The sequence below is a fragment of the Galleria mellonella genome, unplaced genomic scaffold, assembly GCF_026898425.1.
Source record: "Galleria mellonella isolate WM207_F2 unplaced genomic scaffold, CSIRO_AGI_GalMel_v1 utg1634, whole genome shotgun sequence".
In the NCBI taxonomy this organism is placed as follows: Eukaryota; Metazoa; Arthropoda; class Insecta; order Lepidoptera; family Pyralidae; genus Galleria; species Galleria mellonella.
This window is the reverse complement of record NW_026442007.1, coordinates 463,513-481,883: the sequence shown is the minus strand read 5'-3', so window position 1 is coordinate 481,883 and position 18,371 is coordinate 463,513. Positions and strand designations below refer to the sequence as shown.

At 38.2% G+C, this 18,371-nt stretch overlaps 1 protein-coding gene across 4 annotated transcripts in view; it reads left to right on the top strand.

Annotated features, from left to right (window-relative positions):
* Positions 1-17,408, top strand: part of LOC113519525 (eukaryotic translation initiation factor 5) — a 42,891-nt gene extending 25,483 nt beyond the window's left edge. For all 4 annotated transcript variants that reach the window (XM_052892659.1, XM_052892660.1, XM_052892661.1 and 1 more), the window contains exons 9-13: positions 927-1,071; positions 2,244-2,403; positions 7,856-8,045; positions 10,482-10,685; positions 11,397-17,408. In XM_052892659.1, coding sequence (XP_052748619.1) covers positions 927-1,071; positions 2,244-2,403; positions 7,856-8,045; positions 10,482-10,685; positions 11,397-11,513 — 816 coding nt within the window. In that variant the 3' untranslated portion in view covers positions 11,514-17,408. The remainder of the gene's footprint in view (positions 1-926; positions 1,072-2,243; positions 2,404-7,855; positions 8,046-10,481; positions 10,686-11,396) is intronic.
* The last annotated feature ends 963 nt before the right edge of the window (positions 17,409-18,371 follow it).

Below are 18,371 nucleotides of genomic sequence, written 5' to 3'. Positions count from 1 at the left end.
AGGATTTGCAGGTATGCTCCTGGTCTTTTAAAAAGTAAACGCTTTTACTTTTTTTCAAGAGCTGATTCAGTATTATATATATATATATATATATATATATATATATATATATATATATATATATATTTTTAATAGTACATATGATAGTTATGGAATATAAGTGCAAATATTTAATAATTTCTAATGTAGCGCTGTTATATTTTTCTTCATTGTTATTTTTGGTATTAGAGTAATCTTGAATTTTTTTATAAATTTTACTAGGAGACCTTATTAGTGCAAAGAAGTCTGACCGGAAGAGAAAAAATAAAGTTGCCATACTTGAAATATTATTTTGTAAAAATCTGATGTTGCCATTTATATCAAGTTTATAGGATCATTTTTGTTTGTTATGAATTGTTAATTGAAAATATCAACATATCATGTTGTCGGTATCAACATCGCTGTTTCATTACTTTGCAACAATGATTAATTTTTCCATAAGGTCAATATCCATAAGGTTCCCTCTGGGAAACATTGTAATTATTCTTTGTTGAATACGTTACGATTGGCCAACTGGCCTGCTTTTATCTTAACGCATCATCTTATACTGTTGCCTCGCCAGGGCATACCGATAGCGCAGGCTATTTATGGATGATAATTGAATGGAAACCCCGCCTGCGCCATCGATATACACTGTCGGGGCACCAATGAATGGTGATAGGTAACGATGGGAACTGATCAGTCAGTCTATGTGATGAATTCAATAGGAATTAATTATAATGGCTTATAGGAGGAATTGTGTTGGGTATATTGCTAGCAATGGGATTGCTAGCCCCTAGTTACTAATAATTCATTCTCTCCTTGCACAGGTAGGGTTACCGTTCCATTTTCACCCATTAAAAAAGTTTGGGTGGCAGTGTAGTTAATAAAATATGTTTAAATTACAGCAGGACAGCGAGCCACCCATAACGCCGACGACGCCGAATGTGAAGAGCAGCAAGAAGGAGAAGGAGAAGCGGGAGTCGGACGACGACGACGACGGCAACTGGACTGTAGACGTCAGCGAGGCCGCAGTACGAGCGCGTATGCAAGGTCTGTACGCGCGCAACAAGCACGCTAATGACACATCTACTATACTATATACATGCATAACGGGAATTTAACGAACACACTGTGCTCGAATTTACAATTATCGAAAGCGACAAACAGTACGCTAAATTCCCATTTTGCATATATTTTTTATATTATATAGATAGAGCATTGAGCCTCAAAAACGGGTCAACTTTTAGTTAGCTAATTGTCAAATTGACTCGTTCTTTTATTTTTGTCAGAGGGAGACTTTGTATAAAAGTCGATTGCTTGGGTACCTCTGTCCCATTCGTGTTTCTACCGTGAAGCAGTTGTGTTTGCATGGCTGTGTTTCGGTTTGAAGGGTGCGATATGGCGTGAATTTACTGGGTACAGAGGAATAACATCTGAATCCTCAGGAATGGCAACGCATGGGGTGAAACAGTATACTCTGTTATGTCCATGGTACTGCTCATGTCTATAGGCGACGGTTTCCACTTTCCATTAGGTGGACCATCAGCTTGTTTGCCATTCTAAGTTGTATAAAAAAAAATTACATACATAATGTGTCTTGACGTATTTATATTTAATTATTTAATATATAAAATGAGTTTTTACACGTAATAAAAAGGTGAAGAGTTTATAATATAAAATAAATATAGAAGTTATAAAGGAATCACTCATAACTATTTATCACACAAAATTGTATGAAAAGTTGATCCATATTTCTCGAAGCAATTATATGAAGACACTTTTTCTATATAATCTATGTATATATAGCTATCATATTAAGAATTATATGTTTTAAAAACCATATTATCTTATTCATACAATTTAAGATTGTGTTCTAAAAAAAACTAATTCAAATATATTAAAACCAGCCGATTTTGATAAAATAAGAATTTTGTTATAAAAAAAAAAAAAAAACAATATCAAACGGTGCCCTGTGTAGGTGCAAACTGAAAATCAGTGCCGAACGCACATCAATCCAGGAAAAGCTGAGTTTGTACCTATTTCCAGGCATACGGGTATTGCACAACGTATTTATTTATTTATTAATATATGTACATTATAACTTCTGTACCATATTTGTAAAGAATGGCAATAAATTTATTATTATTATTATTAAAAGAAATATCACCGAACAGAGAACCTGTTAGCTTTAAGTGAAATAATTAGAATTTGATTAATATCAGATTTGACGGAGGGCGCCAAGAGCATGACGCTGTCGGAGGACAGCGAGAAGAACGAGAAGCAGCGCATGGACCTGTTCTACGCGTTCGTGAAGCGCCTCGCCGACGGCGGGCTGGCGGCCGGCAGCCGCGCCGCCGCCGACATCCTGCACGAGGCCGAGCGGTGCGCTGCATTTTATACTATAGTTTTTTTTTTAAGCAAATTAGACTTCTGCTTTTGTCTTTGTCTATCGACTGCTGAACATAAGCTTTCCCCGTAAGGGGAGTTTTGCCACTAGTTGCCACGCTTGACAGGCGGTTTGATTTTTAGAGATGTTTTAAGAGGGATGCTGCTGCCCATCTCTCTCCATCTCTTTAGTCACCTCTTACGACACCCACAGAAAAGAAGGGATGGCCTATTCTATGCCAAGGCACACGATTTTATGTTTGTCTAGTAAATCAATAAATTAAAGTTAATATACAATTCCTTAAATACTAATACTAATTATAAGTAATCTCCCAACGCACCACACCGAGGCAGCGTACCCAAGATACTGGCGGCATTGCCTCTTTGGATTGCCAAACTTATCTTTTGGGCAAAGTAGCTATGGTATTAATCATGATTTTATATATATATATATATATATATATATATATATATATATATATATATATATATAGATAGATAGATAGATAAACACTTTATTTGAGCCATTTAACACACGTAAATTAATGAATAAAATGATACAATTTGATTATTTACATTTTTTCAAATATAAAACAACATATAAAACATAAAATGAATATTGGAGATATGTTTTCACCAAGTGTGTCGCATGACCCAAAAAGGCTACAGCTCAGTGATACTTTTGCTTAAAAGCAAAGCACTGATTTTCAGCTGCAACCTGCCTATATATGCCGTGTGGTCCCGATGTAGAATAAACCACCAATTTCTTTTCCATATAACATTTTGTCATATAACGCAACTAAGAGGATTTAAGTTAAAAACGTCACCAAAACCTAACTACAGTTGTTAACCGCCTGTCAAGCGTGGCACTATTGGTAACACCACTCAATGACGAATGCAGCTTATGGAGAAGCCCTATCTTCGTTATGGGACAGTTAATGGCTGTTATGATGATGAAAATATGTTAATAGTAGAAAATACGCTATATTGTATGGTCTCTCAATTTTGAACAGATTTTCATAATTCTCTTTGCATTCAAAAGGTCTGCTTTGATGTTGGCTCAATTATAATTTTGTAAAGTTAGAAGTTGTTGGTTTTCTTTGCACAACAAAAAAAAAAAAACAATTTTGCGTTCTAAATTCAAATAATATATATAAACAACAAAGAAGTTTTTGTTGTTTATGTGTATGTCAATATGTGTGCGTTTCGTTTGGATTTTTATGCGTAACAAAATAAAAACATTTAATTGCTTGTTATTTTATATTATAATTGTTTAATCTGAGGTTGATATAAAATTAAAAATGCCGACTTTCCGATATAATTTTCCGTATATTTTATACGCCATATTTGACGAGACAATATTTATTTTTACATAATAGCAAAGACATATTACAGATACTGCCTTTACATACCACCCGCCATGGACACGCTGACGTGTCCATACCATTGAACTGACTACAAATTCACATAACAAAACCACAAATACATATCTAACTAATACCAACTCCATACATACTCAACCGAACTTACATAACATAGGACCCAAATTCTTATACAACTTAAAAATATGTAATACAAATCTTTTAAAAATATTTTTATTCAGACTTCTACCGATATTTTGGTTTCACACAAAGTAGATTTCTGTTGTACTTTTTTGAAACTAGTTCTAGAAATTCTGCACCACATATAAGAAAATATCGCAAGCTTGATAATTATTTCTGGTAAGTATAATACACATATAATATTATATATCAATTTGTTATTTATTCAATTGCATATTATATCTAGTTTAAATTAACCATGTTATTTCTTACAATTTCCGTTATCTGTTTATTAATATTTCCGCTATATTATACTGTTTTATAATTTTCTTTAGTAAGTTATTTATTTTTATATTATTTTTGTACATGTACATCTAAAATTTCTATCACTATACATATGTTTGTCAATACATTTTATTTTCCTGTAGCATGTATCGTATTTGAGATTTGTCTCAGAAATATTTTTATGTTCTCTTATACTGTCGTGATAAGGTACTTTTACCCTGTATCCTTTATTTTTCTTTTTAGTCCATTTTCCTTTTTCTAAATTCACTTGTTTCGAATATATCTTTTTATCTTTAACTTCATTGTACTGTTCTTTATATCTTTCATATTTTTTATTTAATTTTAATTCGGAACCATTTTAACTTTTTTCAAGTTGATTACCGATGTCTTTATAATAATATGCTCTAAGTCTTACGTACGATATGCTTTCCGTAGTCGTGAGGTGGATTTATTGCCGAAAACAATTCACATGAATCGTCTTCGAACTCCGATTTATTATCCGAATTAATACAAGCGTGCAATGCTGCCAAATGCGAAGTTTGTGAATTAAATGAACTTGTAACGCCCGATATTATCCAACCAAATACAGTTGCTTGAGCTACTAAGGAACTTTGTACACTTTCTCCAGCCTCCCTTTATAATCATACTGTAAACGTTAGCATCTAATAAGATATCCGCTTTGTTAGGGATGTAATATTGTGGATCTGCTAAATCTGAGTTGTCTATGTCAACCTACTTCTCAACAGTTGCATGTGTGATTGGAAGAATGGCAGTTATAGATTTCAAAACGTAAGCTGTAACATTTATCTCAAAACTAGGATTGATTATGGACTGTATCTTTAGATGAACCACTGATTTTGATGTAGTATTCCTTTCTCCTCCGCCTCCATGTATAACGCTATTTGCCGGAGTACTTCTTAAACTTAGAAGCTGAACCGCAGCTTAAGTTATAAAACAGGCCTCCGAGCCTTGATCTATTAATGCTCTTATGATCCAATGTCTCCCATTTTCCGACTCAGCCTTTACCAGGGCTGTGGCTAATAATGTAGTTTTATCTGATCCTCCTGTCGAAAAGCAAGACACAATTGGTGTAGAATGACATTCCGTTTGCAATTCCGATTTAGATCCTGTTGTCTCTACTTTAGGCGACTTATTGTTATAAATGTGTTGATTCGACTCTGACTCATCACCGTTATCGCCAAATTGAGACATAGGTACCGTGTTTTTCCGTGGATGCAATAAAGAATGATGACGTCCCTTGCAAATACGATATCTAATAGTGTTACTACAATGTTTAGCAACATGATTGGAATATAAACAACAAATAAAGCATATATTGTTTTTCTGAACGAAATTGCGTCGAGCATCAATACCAATAACCGAAAACTTTTTACAGAAACCCATTTTGTAAGAGCCGCGACAATATTGACAACTAAATGATATATGTTCTTCCGTTCATCAATTACATCAACATTAGCCGTATGACATTTTATTGGTCTATTAACCTTAGATTCCAGAACTCCAATGCCCTAAATCTATTAGTGAGAAATTCCTTAAACTGATCCGATGTTGGTAAACTGTCTGAATGAATACTGTTAGCAATATTAAATTCCCACTGCCTTTTAGTTTCAGGATCTAATTTTAACGAAATAATATGAATAACAATGTTATCCCAAGTTGTAACATCAATTCCTAAACTTATCAACGCTTCTAAACATTCAGTAGTTGTATCAATTAAATGTCTAATACCAGCTGCAGATTCGACACTACAATTTCTTTGACTAAATAACCTTTTAAGAATACTATGTGATAAATATTTTTTCTTATTGTACCGTTTCTCTAAAAGTGACCAACATCTATTATAATTAACATCTATAATTGGTATATGTCGCAATAATTGCTCGGCTTCCCCGGCCAAATATCCCTTCAAATAATGAAGTTTTTGTACGTTGTCTAAATCCTCATTAAAAGTACTAACGATAGATATAAATCTCTGAATGTGGACCATTCTAAGTAATTTCCAGTAAAAATTGGAATATTTATCCTGGGCAACCGAACCTGAGATGACTTTGTACTACTCTTTGTTACATTTGTTTCTATTTTCTTATCAAAGTTATTAAAAATTAGTTTTAATTCACTTTTATATTCTAAATATAGCTCTTCCGTCTTTTAAACCTCTTCCGTTATATAACCTGAATTATTTAATTTACCTAAGTCACTACAACGCATAAGTTCCCTGTGATCAGAAAATAATTCAATCCATAATGACTGCTATCTCGAGTCGTGTTTCGATATATTCCTTAGTGAGTCTATCTTTAGGACTCTTTTTAAAATTTCATTTATTATTATTTATTCTTGAATGTAAATCGTATTGACATTTAATAATAGAATCCATGTTTAGTATTCTAGTCACTACCTAAGAATCGGCGACATTGAAAAGTATATTAATTTATAAATTTTATTTATTTTGTTTAATAAATTTCTTCTTTCTTTATTTTCAACTTTTCTACGTGTCCACAGAAACAAATTTTATTTCTCAAATGCATACGCATCGTGCCGAAAGCGTTTCAAAGAACTTGGCTTATTAACGCTTTACATATATGAAATAAAAAAAGTTAATTCAATTCTGATAGCAGAACAATAAAAACAAAACTTAAAACAATGAAATTTGATAATTACAAACAAAAAGTTCTTATTTTCTACTAATAATTATATTATGCAATCTACATAAAATTATGATACGTACAATTTTTAAATTTCGAACGCAACGATAACTCTCGGTCAAAGAAAAAATAAACTTTAATTATAATACAACAAAATTCAAATGTTCGTGGAAATATTATACGCTTAAATTTGAAAGTCCGTAAAATTAATCGATAATTTTAACAAGAAAGGTTTATTTTCTTTCCTTCATATGTAAAATCTATGAATTTACTACTTTGATGTTATTCAACATTAATTATCCATTTTAAAATATAAAATATTTCTCACAAATTGAGCGCACACACAACTCACACCGAAAGCATACTATTAATTTGCCGTAAATTTTATTGATGTTCCGTGCACCATCCCAAGGTGCTTCGTGTCTCCGTGTCGTCAACCTCGAACTGGATACCGCTCGTACGTCAGTCCTCCAGGAATTACCACCTGGTTCATCTATTGTTACTACGTCGAACCTTGACGCCTTGCAAATGTAGATGGTAGACAATGAGCACTGCCAATTATGACGTCGAATGATAGCTAATATTACTAATAACTATCTGAAAATTCTTCATTAATTTGATATGACCCGGAGGACCAATTTTTAATCCGAGGTTGATATAAAATTAAAAATGCCGACTTTCCGATATAATTTTTCGTATATTTTTTTTAGTACGTTTTTCCCTTGTGGAACAGGCTAAGGTCGGAGATCATGCTGCCTAAACTTCAATATGATAATTTGTCTGGAATTTTATTTTCGGTATATTTTTTACGTCATATTTAACAAGACAATATTTTTTTATTTCTATATTAGTAAAGACATATTACAGATACTGCTTTAATAATAATATTTGTTTTTTATATGCGCAATGATAATAATTTGTTTTTAAAAATTTATTTTTAATAATAAACAATATTCTCAGGCTGGAGGTGAAGTCGAAAGCGCCGCTGGTGATCTTCGAGGTGCTGGTGCGCGCTAACTCGCTGGCGGCCGACGTGAAGAAGCACCGCGCGCTGCTGCTGCGCTTCACGCGCGCCGACAACCGCGCGCAGCGAGCCGCGCTGCACGCGCTCACCGCGCTCTGCGCGCACCACCCCGCGCTGCTGCCCAAGGTACGCACGTACCGCCGGCACCGGCCGCCGGCCACCGTGCACCGTGCACCGGCCACTGGTACACAGCGCGCAGCGAGCCGCGCTGCACGCGCTCACCGCGCTCTGCGCGCACCACCCCGCGCTGCTGCCCAAGGTACGCACGTACCGCCGGCACCGGCCGCCGGCCACCGTGCACCGTGCACCGGCCACTGGTACACAGCGCGCAGCGAGCCGCGCTGCACGCGCTCACCGCGCTCTGCGCGCACCACCCCGCGCTGCTGCCCAAGGTACGCACGTACCGCCGGCACCGGCCGCCGGCCACCGTGCACCGTGCACCGGCCACTGGTACACAGCGCGCAGCGAGCCGCGCTGCACGCGCTCACCGCGCTCTGCGCGCACCACCCCGCGCTGCTGCCCAAGGTACGTACGCACCGCCGGCACCGGCCGCCGGCCACCATGCACCGGCCACCGGCCACTGGTACACAGCGCGCAGCGAGCCGCGCTGCACGCGCTCACCGCGCTCTGCGCGCACCACCCCGCGCTGCTGCCCAAGGTACGTACGCACCGCCGGCACCGGCCGCCGGCCACCATGCACCGGCCACCGGCCACTGGTACACAGCGCGCAGCGAGCCGCGCTGCACGCGCTCACCGCGCTCTGCGCGCACCACCCCGCGCTGCTGCCCAAGGTACGTCCGCACCGCCGGCACCGGCCGCCGGCCACCATGCACCGGCCCCCGGCCACTGGTACACAGCGCGCAGCGAGCCGCGCTGCACGCGCTCACCGCGCTCTGCGCGCACCACCCCGCGCTGCTGCCCAAGGTACGTACGCACCGCCGGCACCGGCCGCCGGCCACCATGCACCGGCCACCGGCCACTGGTACACAGCGCGCAGCGAGCCGCGCTGCACGCGCTCACCGCGCTCTGCGCGCACCACCCCGCGCTGCTGCCCAAGGTACGCACGTACCGCCGGCACCGGCCGCCGGCCACCGTGCACCGTGCACCGGCCACTGGTACACAGCGCGCAGCGAGCCGCGCTGCACGCGCTCACCGCGCTCTGCGCGCACCACCCCGCGCTGCTGCCCAAGGTACGCACGCACCGCCGGCACCGGCCGCCGGCCACCGTGCACCGTGCACCGGCCACCATGCACCGGCCACCATGCACCGGCCACCGGCCACTGGTACACAGATTATCCAGGATAAAACAAACCTGCCTCCTTAGGTAAGATACGAAAAAAAAACCGCATCTCAATCTGCCAACCTGTAGTGCCAAATGCGACGTCTACCCACAGAACGAGGTGAAGTTGGACTCGTGAAAGGCACCTCGCTCCACACCAAACAATGATCCGACGATCCAAACGGGGCTTCGACGGAAATCACATAGTTTTCGTCTAGGTGGGTAGTCAGCAGAAAGTCCAGCAGTGAAGAAGAATGTCCCAACACATCAAGTATTCGCGTAGATGAGGAAATGAGCTTCGTCAGATCATAAGCCAAAGCAAAGTCATGAACAGATCTTCCCGCATAGTTAATTGTATGCGAACCAAACCATTCGGTATGGTGGGCATTAAAGTCGCCAGGAATCACGACTTCAGCGGAAGGAACCTGTTCGAGCAGGGAACCTGTAGCCATTTGGACGTGCTCAATGAGTTGGTCGGTTTCAGTGTTACCGCTGTGGGACCTGTATAGGCATGCATAGATGCGAGAATGGTCATTGCAGTCTATGCGCAGTCATAGAATGGACAGGTCCATACCTTCAAGACTCCCAAGGCGGTTGACAGCAGATATCCTTTCTGACATACACACATACACCGGCACGTGAAACAAAACAATGTTCAAGCTTATAACCCGGGTAGGTCAGTTATAACGTTTCGTTTGGAGAGGATATCTGTCTCCGTGAGCAAGCAATGCCGGCCGCGCCGTTTCTGGGTAGTGGTGGACAGCGTTCAGGTTTGAATGAATTTCCCTAATATTACAGAGGCTCACATTGAGCAAAGGTGGTGATGCCGCAGAAGTCTTGCTCTGTTTGCCCTTGGTCTCAAAGAGCGGAATTGCAACATGGTTGCTGGTACCTCCCAGGGGTACGTTATTTTTTCTAAATTCCATTGCTATGGTCATATTGAGAGACGGAGCGGGGGACGGGGTTGGGGGTAGGATTTTAGGATTAGTAAAGGTTTGTGGTTAGGATGGGTCTCCGGACTCTCTCACTCACCATACGGAATGTGGTCGCACTAAAATTGCGGCCACTTAGCGTCGGTATTCTGTGAGGGTGTGGTACTTCCCCGGTCGAGCCGGCCCATTCATGCTGCAATACCATATAGTATTACAGCGTGACTCTAGTACCACAGTAAATCGATGCTGTAGCCACGCATCTCCACCCTTGTGCTATCCAAGCTCCTGCCGACCTATCTTCGCACACAATCTCAACTCAACGAATTAACCAGGGTCACGTTGCCATCGCAGGTTCCCGCGATTCTGAAGCTGCTGTACGACGCGGACATCGTGGAGGAGAAGGCGCTGCTGGAGTGGGCCAGCAAGCCGTCGCGCAAGTACGCGAGCAAGGAGCTCGTGGCGGAGGTGCGCAAGCGGGCGCAGCCCTTCCTCGACTGGCTGCAGGACGCCGAGGAGGACAGCAGCGACGACGCCGCCAGCGAGGAGGACATCGAGGTATGCCCCGTGCCCTTCTCTCGTATATACATTTTTATTGATTTTATTTGTACAAAAGTCGTTTGCTTGGGTACCTCTGTCCCATTCGTGTTTCAACCGTGAAGCAGTTGTATTTGCATGGTTGTGTTTTAGTTTGAAGGGTGGGACATGGCGTGAATTTATAGGGTACAGAGGAATAACACCTGAGTCCTCAGAAATGGCAATACATGGAGAGTATCATGGGCGAAACAGTATACTCTGTTATGTCCATGATACTGCTCATGTCTATAGACGGTTACCACTTTCCATCAGGTGGACCATCAGCTTGTTTGCCATTCTAAGTTGTATAAAAAAAAACAGTTACAGTGATAATGATAATTAACCTAAGCTTTGTGAAACGCCGGGAAAGAGTTGTTAGTAATGCAAATTACTAGTTCCATTGCTAACAATATACTTTATCAGGTCGACCTCCAAGTGGTCGCTTCCGGAAACCATTGTGCTGAATTCCAGGAGTATTTACACGACGAACTAACTAGCCTCCCTTTTCATCCTCACCTATCAGCTCTCACTGGTGTCTCACCAACCAGCGTATACTGTTACCGCAAGCGGGATTACCATTCCATTATCATCTATTAAAAAAACCTTTGAGGTCTGAAGGGTGCATTTTTACAGTAATTCCTAATTCGCGAATTATATGAGTGTGTTATAAAATATGTGGTTTGTTCTTCACAGATACAGTACGACGACCGCGCCAAAGTGACTCCCATCAAGGCGGTGACCGCACCCGCGCCGCCCAAGAAGCAGCCGGAGGACGACGCTGACATCGACGTCGACATCGACGCCATCTGAACATCGCCACCGTTACCACCATCACCGTACCACCACTACACTACCACCACTTGGGCATATATGGGCGTTTCACCGCATACAATCCACGAGAGTGTAAGCTTTTTCAATTAGTACATAATCGGGATGAACCTACTGAACACTAACTTCTCAGCAGTAGATATGTTTCGTTCATTTAACCCTACCACAGTGAGGGAATAACTCGAAATTGTACTATTACAGTTCATTTCTGCTAATTAATATTAAATTAATTTCATGTTTTAGTCGATTCTTCAAATATGAAACAGATATTCGCATTTTCATAGTAGATAAGTTAAAAAGTTGGTGACAGTCTTATAAAAACATGATTGATAACAATAACATTATAAAATGGTGACATCATAGTGTTTGGTCATGTTTTTATCACTTTGCAGAAGCTTACACTCATACGTTCCCTCTACATGGTGAATGGACAAGTGCTATTTCAAATGGGGCTTTTGGAAACCACTGTGTGTATCGTGGACTATTAATATTGAAGTTGCTCACGTAACAATGTGAAATATCAGTTTTTTTTAGGTTACTATCAAAAGTACAGTGGTACAAGTAGTTTACCATAAAAAACGTATGTGTCCAATACGCTATCGATGCCTAGAAAGATTTGTTGCTATAACACTTGTTTGATTCACACAGTGATTTAAACTACACTTGGTGTGAAACGCCTATATACACACTATCACACTGCACTGGCCAAACCAAAATAGAATTGAGTAAATACATACTCATTTTTTCATTCGTTCCTACACTTGACTCCTTTCACACTCATCCCTTTAATAATAGATATTTTATTTACATTATTTAGTATATGTACTAGCTTTTGACCGCAGCTTCATTCGCGTGTGCCATTCGCGGTAATCATTTTTCTTCAATCTTATAAATTATAATTGTTCTTATTAATTTCCAAAAACACTGAAAAGTATTTTATTTATTTCTAATCAATAGTTCCTTACTTCAATTCTAAAAAAACTCCAATATAATCTGTCAACCACCATTTCATCCTCGTAGGGGTTGAATTTTTAAAATTCTTTTCTTATTTTTCGCCTATGTTATGTAAAGAACTAATCTGTAAAATTTCAAGATTCTAGATTCAGCGACTTCGGCTATGCGTTGATATATGGGTTTATCAGTCGGTCAAACATCAGTAATCCTCTTTTATATATGCAGATTAGGTTTTGATGGAATCATTTCAACATGTAACCAACACTGGTTCGTGATAAAACAGTTCAAAGTCTTAGCCCTCAGGAATGGCAACGCATGGGGGATATCATGGGCGAAACAGTATACTCTGTTATGTCCATGGTACTGCTCATGTCTATAGGCGACGTTTACCACTTTCCATCAGGTGGGCCGTCAGCTTGTTTGCCATTCTAAGTTGCATAAAAAAGTCATACAGATTGTTTGTTATAATTGGATTTGTGATTATTTATTTTATGAGGAAACCAAATCTGCATTATATATAATGTCTAAGGTGAGAAACCAAGCCACTAAATATTTGTAAAAATGCTGCCAACAATTATAATGTGAGATCTGAATCACATCGAATTATAAATAATCCTCTCTCAATTTTCAGTAATATCAAATTTCTCTATAACATTCTCGCAACATACAATTTAGTGTGTTTAGTAGAATCTCCTTATTCATTTCACGGTTTTGGCATAAATTTACAGTATACTCTGTTATGTCCATGGTACTGCTTATGTCTATAGGCGACGGTTACCACTTGACATCACATGTGCCGTCAGCTTGTTTGCCATTATAAGTTGTATAAATTTTTTTTTGTTCATGGGATTTGTATGAAAGAAGCCAAATGTAAGCGCTACGGTCGTGCACGCTTTGCAGAGGTAGACGAAAGCTAGTTATGGTCACATACAAACATCCAAATATTCGAGTGTTGCAATAATATACACATGTGATTCGGCATTTATGGAATTGGAGCCAAATTGTAAATATATTCAACATTATTTATAATCCGTATTAGAATTATATTTTGATGAGGTCATTGATGTTTATAACCAATTGGTATTCGTGCGTGAGTATAAATTGATTTCGACAAATTTGACCTAATACTATCGCTATGTTAATGCTGAGTGTGAGCGAGATGGAGACAGATTGCTGTCATTTGGCAACTCTAGGGATGAAATCGAGACGTTCGATAGTATTAGGTTCAAATTTGTGTTCACATAAACTTGTGTTTGGTTATAAACTTGTTGGTATAAAGTTCGTAACATTTGGCTCTTGTTTCACCTAACTCAATATTATTAAAGTATGTATAGAAATAAGTATTTAATATATAATTTCAATATACATAAATACAGTAGTTGCAGTACTTGTGAAGGAAATAGGGAATTATGTACTTCGAGATTGTATACAGGTATACCATACGTAGACAAGTAACAAGCAAATAGATGCGTTTACGTGTGAAATAGAACGAGACAGCGGTTGTGACGCGTCTTGATCTTTCTCATACGTGCGGTAGCGTAAATGTATCTACATGAGACCCAGGCGTATATTACAATACGAAGTCCAACGACAGTATTCATAACGGGAAACTTTTTTTTTAAATACACTCCTCGCAAAAATTAAGGGAACATAAAAATTTTTGAAATTTTAGGGTGATTTTCAACAGGCTGTATTTCAGTGAAAAATAATCGTACAGGAAATTTAAAAAAAGGGGTTTGAAGCTTGAAAACTCTAGTTTTCAGATTTTTTAGTAAAAAAAATTTTTGAGCTCCGGTTTCCATGCAATTCTTAAACAAAGCTGAAAATAAATTTTTTCTAAATTTTCTAGGTTTCGTTTTTCACTCTATGGGCATGGAAAAATTTTTTCGAGCTACTCCATTGTATAGGTCTCTTAGCGTGTTTATTCAGCTTCAAAAATCGCTTTGGATGGCTCAATTACGACCATTTGTCTCCGAGATATCGAACTTTGAATGCAAAAGCATCCTTTTTCCATTCAACTGCTAATATCTCTGGAACTACTGGTCGCACAGCAAGCGGGCGCCGAGTTTCTTTATCTGCATAAAATTTTCTTGATTTTTTTCGATTTTTTTTTGATAATGAATTTTTAAAAAACAAAAATTTGAGTAAAAAGTGAAAAACAAATGAAATTATTGATTTTTGAATGGATTAGGGTGAGTTTAAGGGACAAAAACCTTGTTCCCTTATTCAATCAATTGGTCCGGGAAAAACCGTTGAACTGATCGCTCCAGGGATTTAGGGGGTTCTTTAAGGAACAATAGACTGTAAAATTTTCCTCAAACCTTAGCTTTCCCGCCCATATTAGCGAAGATACAGCCAAGTAACCAAAAAAGAGAAAAAGTCACTTTTTTCCACTTTTTTCAATTCAATGTTAGAGATGGAAAAAAATTTTTTCTTCACTAACTCTTGACTGTGCTTAATTGGAAATTTTATTCAGATAAAGAAACTCGGCGCCCGCTTGCTGTGCGACCAGTAGTTCCAGAGATATTAGCAGTTGAATGGAAAAGGATGCTTTTGCATTCAAAGTTCGATATCTCGGAGACAAATGGTCGTAATTTAGCCATCCAAAGCGATTTTTGAAGCTGAATAAACACGCTAAGAGACCTATATAATGGAGTAGCTCGAAAAAATTTTTCCATGCCCATAGAGTAAAAAACGAAACCTAGAAAATTTAGAAAAAAATTATTTTTAGCTTTGTTTAAGAATTGCATGGAAACTGGAGCTCAAAAAATTTTTTCACCAAAAAATCTGAAAACTAGAGTTTTCAAGCTTCAAAACCCTTTTTTTAAATTTCCTGTACGATTATTTTTCACTGAAATACAGCCTGTTGAAAATCACCCAAAAATTTCAAAAATTTTTATGTTCCCTTAATTTTTGCGAGGAGTGTATGTCTGTAAACTAAAAATATACATACTTTGCATTTAAGTGATCTGTTTCAATTGGAAAATTTAGTTCCATGAACATTATAGCTTGCTTTCTCATTCATATATATTTTAAACTGTATAAATATCGTAATATTGTGGTATATATATATATATATATATATATATATATATATATATACCACAATACCAATTAATAAATGAGATTAATTAAATGGAAAAACTTTTTTATTAACTTATATACAATTTACGATATATTATATTTTAACAACTATTGGATCTTTTTTAATCTATTCTGAATATACGCAGATCATTTATTATAATGATTAAATTTATAGAGTTGATTATAAATTTACTGGGTACAGAGGAATAACACCTGAGTCCTCAGGAATGGCAACGCATGAGGGGTATCATGGGCGAAACAGTATAGTCTGTTATGTCCATGGTACTGCTCATGTCTATAAGCGACGGTTACCACTTTACATCAGGTGGGCCGTCAGCTTGTTTGCCATTCTAAGTTGTGTAAAAAAAAATATTTATAATGAATTCTGGGCTCAATGGAATTAATTCTTTCAGAGAAAAGATCTTCACTAATAATAATTAAAAAATATTCTTCATTGATTATCATTACAATCAATTTTTTCTATTTACTATCTCGAAAAATAAGCTGAAATTTCGATATCATATCCCTGTTGTATTAGATAAGTGTACTGCTTCAAACATCTTTCCTAATATTCAATGTAGAGCTCTCTTTCCCCATTATTGGCACTGTATCTTATAATAAATATAATAATGAATTATAATTGTTGAGAGCCCGCCCTCTCACACAAAGTTGGATTTATCGTAGCTAATTTCGATTTTCATTATACATATATAATTTGAAATATTATAAATAAAATGACGCGTCGTAACACTTTGTGTGGGAGGGTTGATTTTTTATTAGCCATCATTATTTTGTTCCTATATTGTATAATATATAGTTTTTTTTTTATTACTCTTAATTTTCCAATATTTATTTGAGATGCAACTTTATACGCACTGAAGTTACACCAAGGTTAGCCATATGGGATCTCAATGTTTCTTTCCTAGTACTATTTTATACACGGTCACAAAAACAAATATTATTGTGACGGCAATATGGATTGTGCTGTAATTGGAGGCAATATGTTTTGTATGAAATATTGAATAGAAAATGATTTAGTATTTAAAATTGTGAAAATCGAAGAGGGTGGTACAGAGTTGAGTAAAATATTGATTTGGTGGGCTCGTCTGGGAGCTGTGATACATAACGCTAATATGTGAATAAATTGGCATTTATTCTCATTGATTGCCAATTACAGATTGTAAAGAAACTATTAAGATATGGCGATAGTTCTTTCCAGTGTAATTACTAGAATTTTGTGGCGTTAATCTTTAGTTATCACAGTGTATGTGATGATCATCATCTGTGATGTGCATGGTGCTGTTCGTGTCTACAGGTGACCAGTATCGTTTGCCATCAACTAGACTGGCAGCTTGTGTATGAAAAAATTTTTTCTAAGTATATGAGTTTGCTATGGATCACAATTGGTCTTTCAAGAGAACTGTCAAATGGTACTAATGAAAATCGTAATTGGGCAAGTACAAAACTTATCAATTATTCATCTGTTGAGAGTTTTTTATCTCATTACTTCAATATACCATGTAGATAATTCTCCAAAACAAGGTGAAATTCCGAGACAGATCTACAGCTCCATCTGGCGGGCCGGCGGGTACACTCAACTCTGTACACCTGTCCATATATGTATATGTAACGTAGGTTAGAATTATTTGCGATGAGCCCCACGGATGCGCGTACGCAGCATGTGTTGTAATATATTGGGATGCGGGGCGACACCTCGCGCGGGTGCGAAGGGCGTTTCCTCTTAATATAATACTATTATTAATAATAGAATATTTAAAAATTGCCACCTGACAATTTATTAGATTTGTTTTGTATTCAATACATTTGGATTCTAAAATTTTTTGGTTTTTCATTTCATGAAACCCCAAACTATAAATGGAACTCTAGTTACGTAAAAAGCAGCCATCTTTATCGCAGTCATAGATAATGTGGCTGTTTTCTGTATAATTGGCACCAAATTTAAATTAAGAACAGTCTTAAAATTGCTGACAGTCGCGTCAAACGCTCGGTGTTTAAACTGGTACATAGCTTGCATGCTTTAGTTTATGAACAGAGTTGGTAGCGTAATTTTTTCAAGTTTTTTATTATTATAGTAACGCTGTTTGAGCATCTTTACTATTATTATTGTAATTTATTTTAATAACTCATTGTTTAAAAGAAGACGAAGGTTTTTAATCGGAGCGTGTTGCTAGTGATGACTTATGAAACCGAAACATGTTCCTACACGATTGCTCGTATGTAAAAACTTCAAATTACTCAGCTGACCATGGAAAGGGCTATTGGAGAATGGAGCTATATGGAGAATCCGAAATGAGGACATCCGCAAATAAACAAAGTCAAACTGAAGTAGCAAAGGGATGGTCACAGGTCGAAGAACAGACAACCGATGGGGAAGAAAGGTTCTTGAGAGGCGACCTCGTACGGTACGCAATGTAGGCCGACCCTCCGCCCTCCACTAGACGGAGTAACGACCGTATTCAGTGAATGCAGGTGACTCAGGACCGTTCTTTATGGCGGTCTATGGGGAAGACCTATGTTCTGCTGTGGACGGATAATGGCTGAGATGATGATGATTGATCAAAAGAAAATATGATGCAAAAGGCGGACTTAATGCTATTGGCGTTCTCTGCCAGTCAATCTTTAGTATGAACAGGGAATTACGAACATGGTATTTTATAATTAGGGTAGGTAATAATAATAACATTGAGATAATAAATAATCTATACTCACCTTCGGGACATTACTGAATTTTAACTTGTTATTCGTTACAACTTGTATAAGAGATTATGATCCTTGTAAACT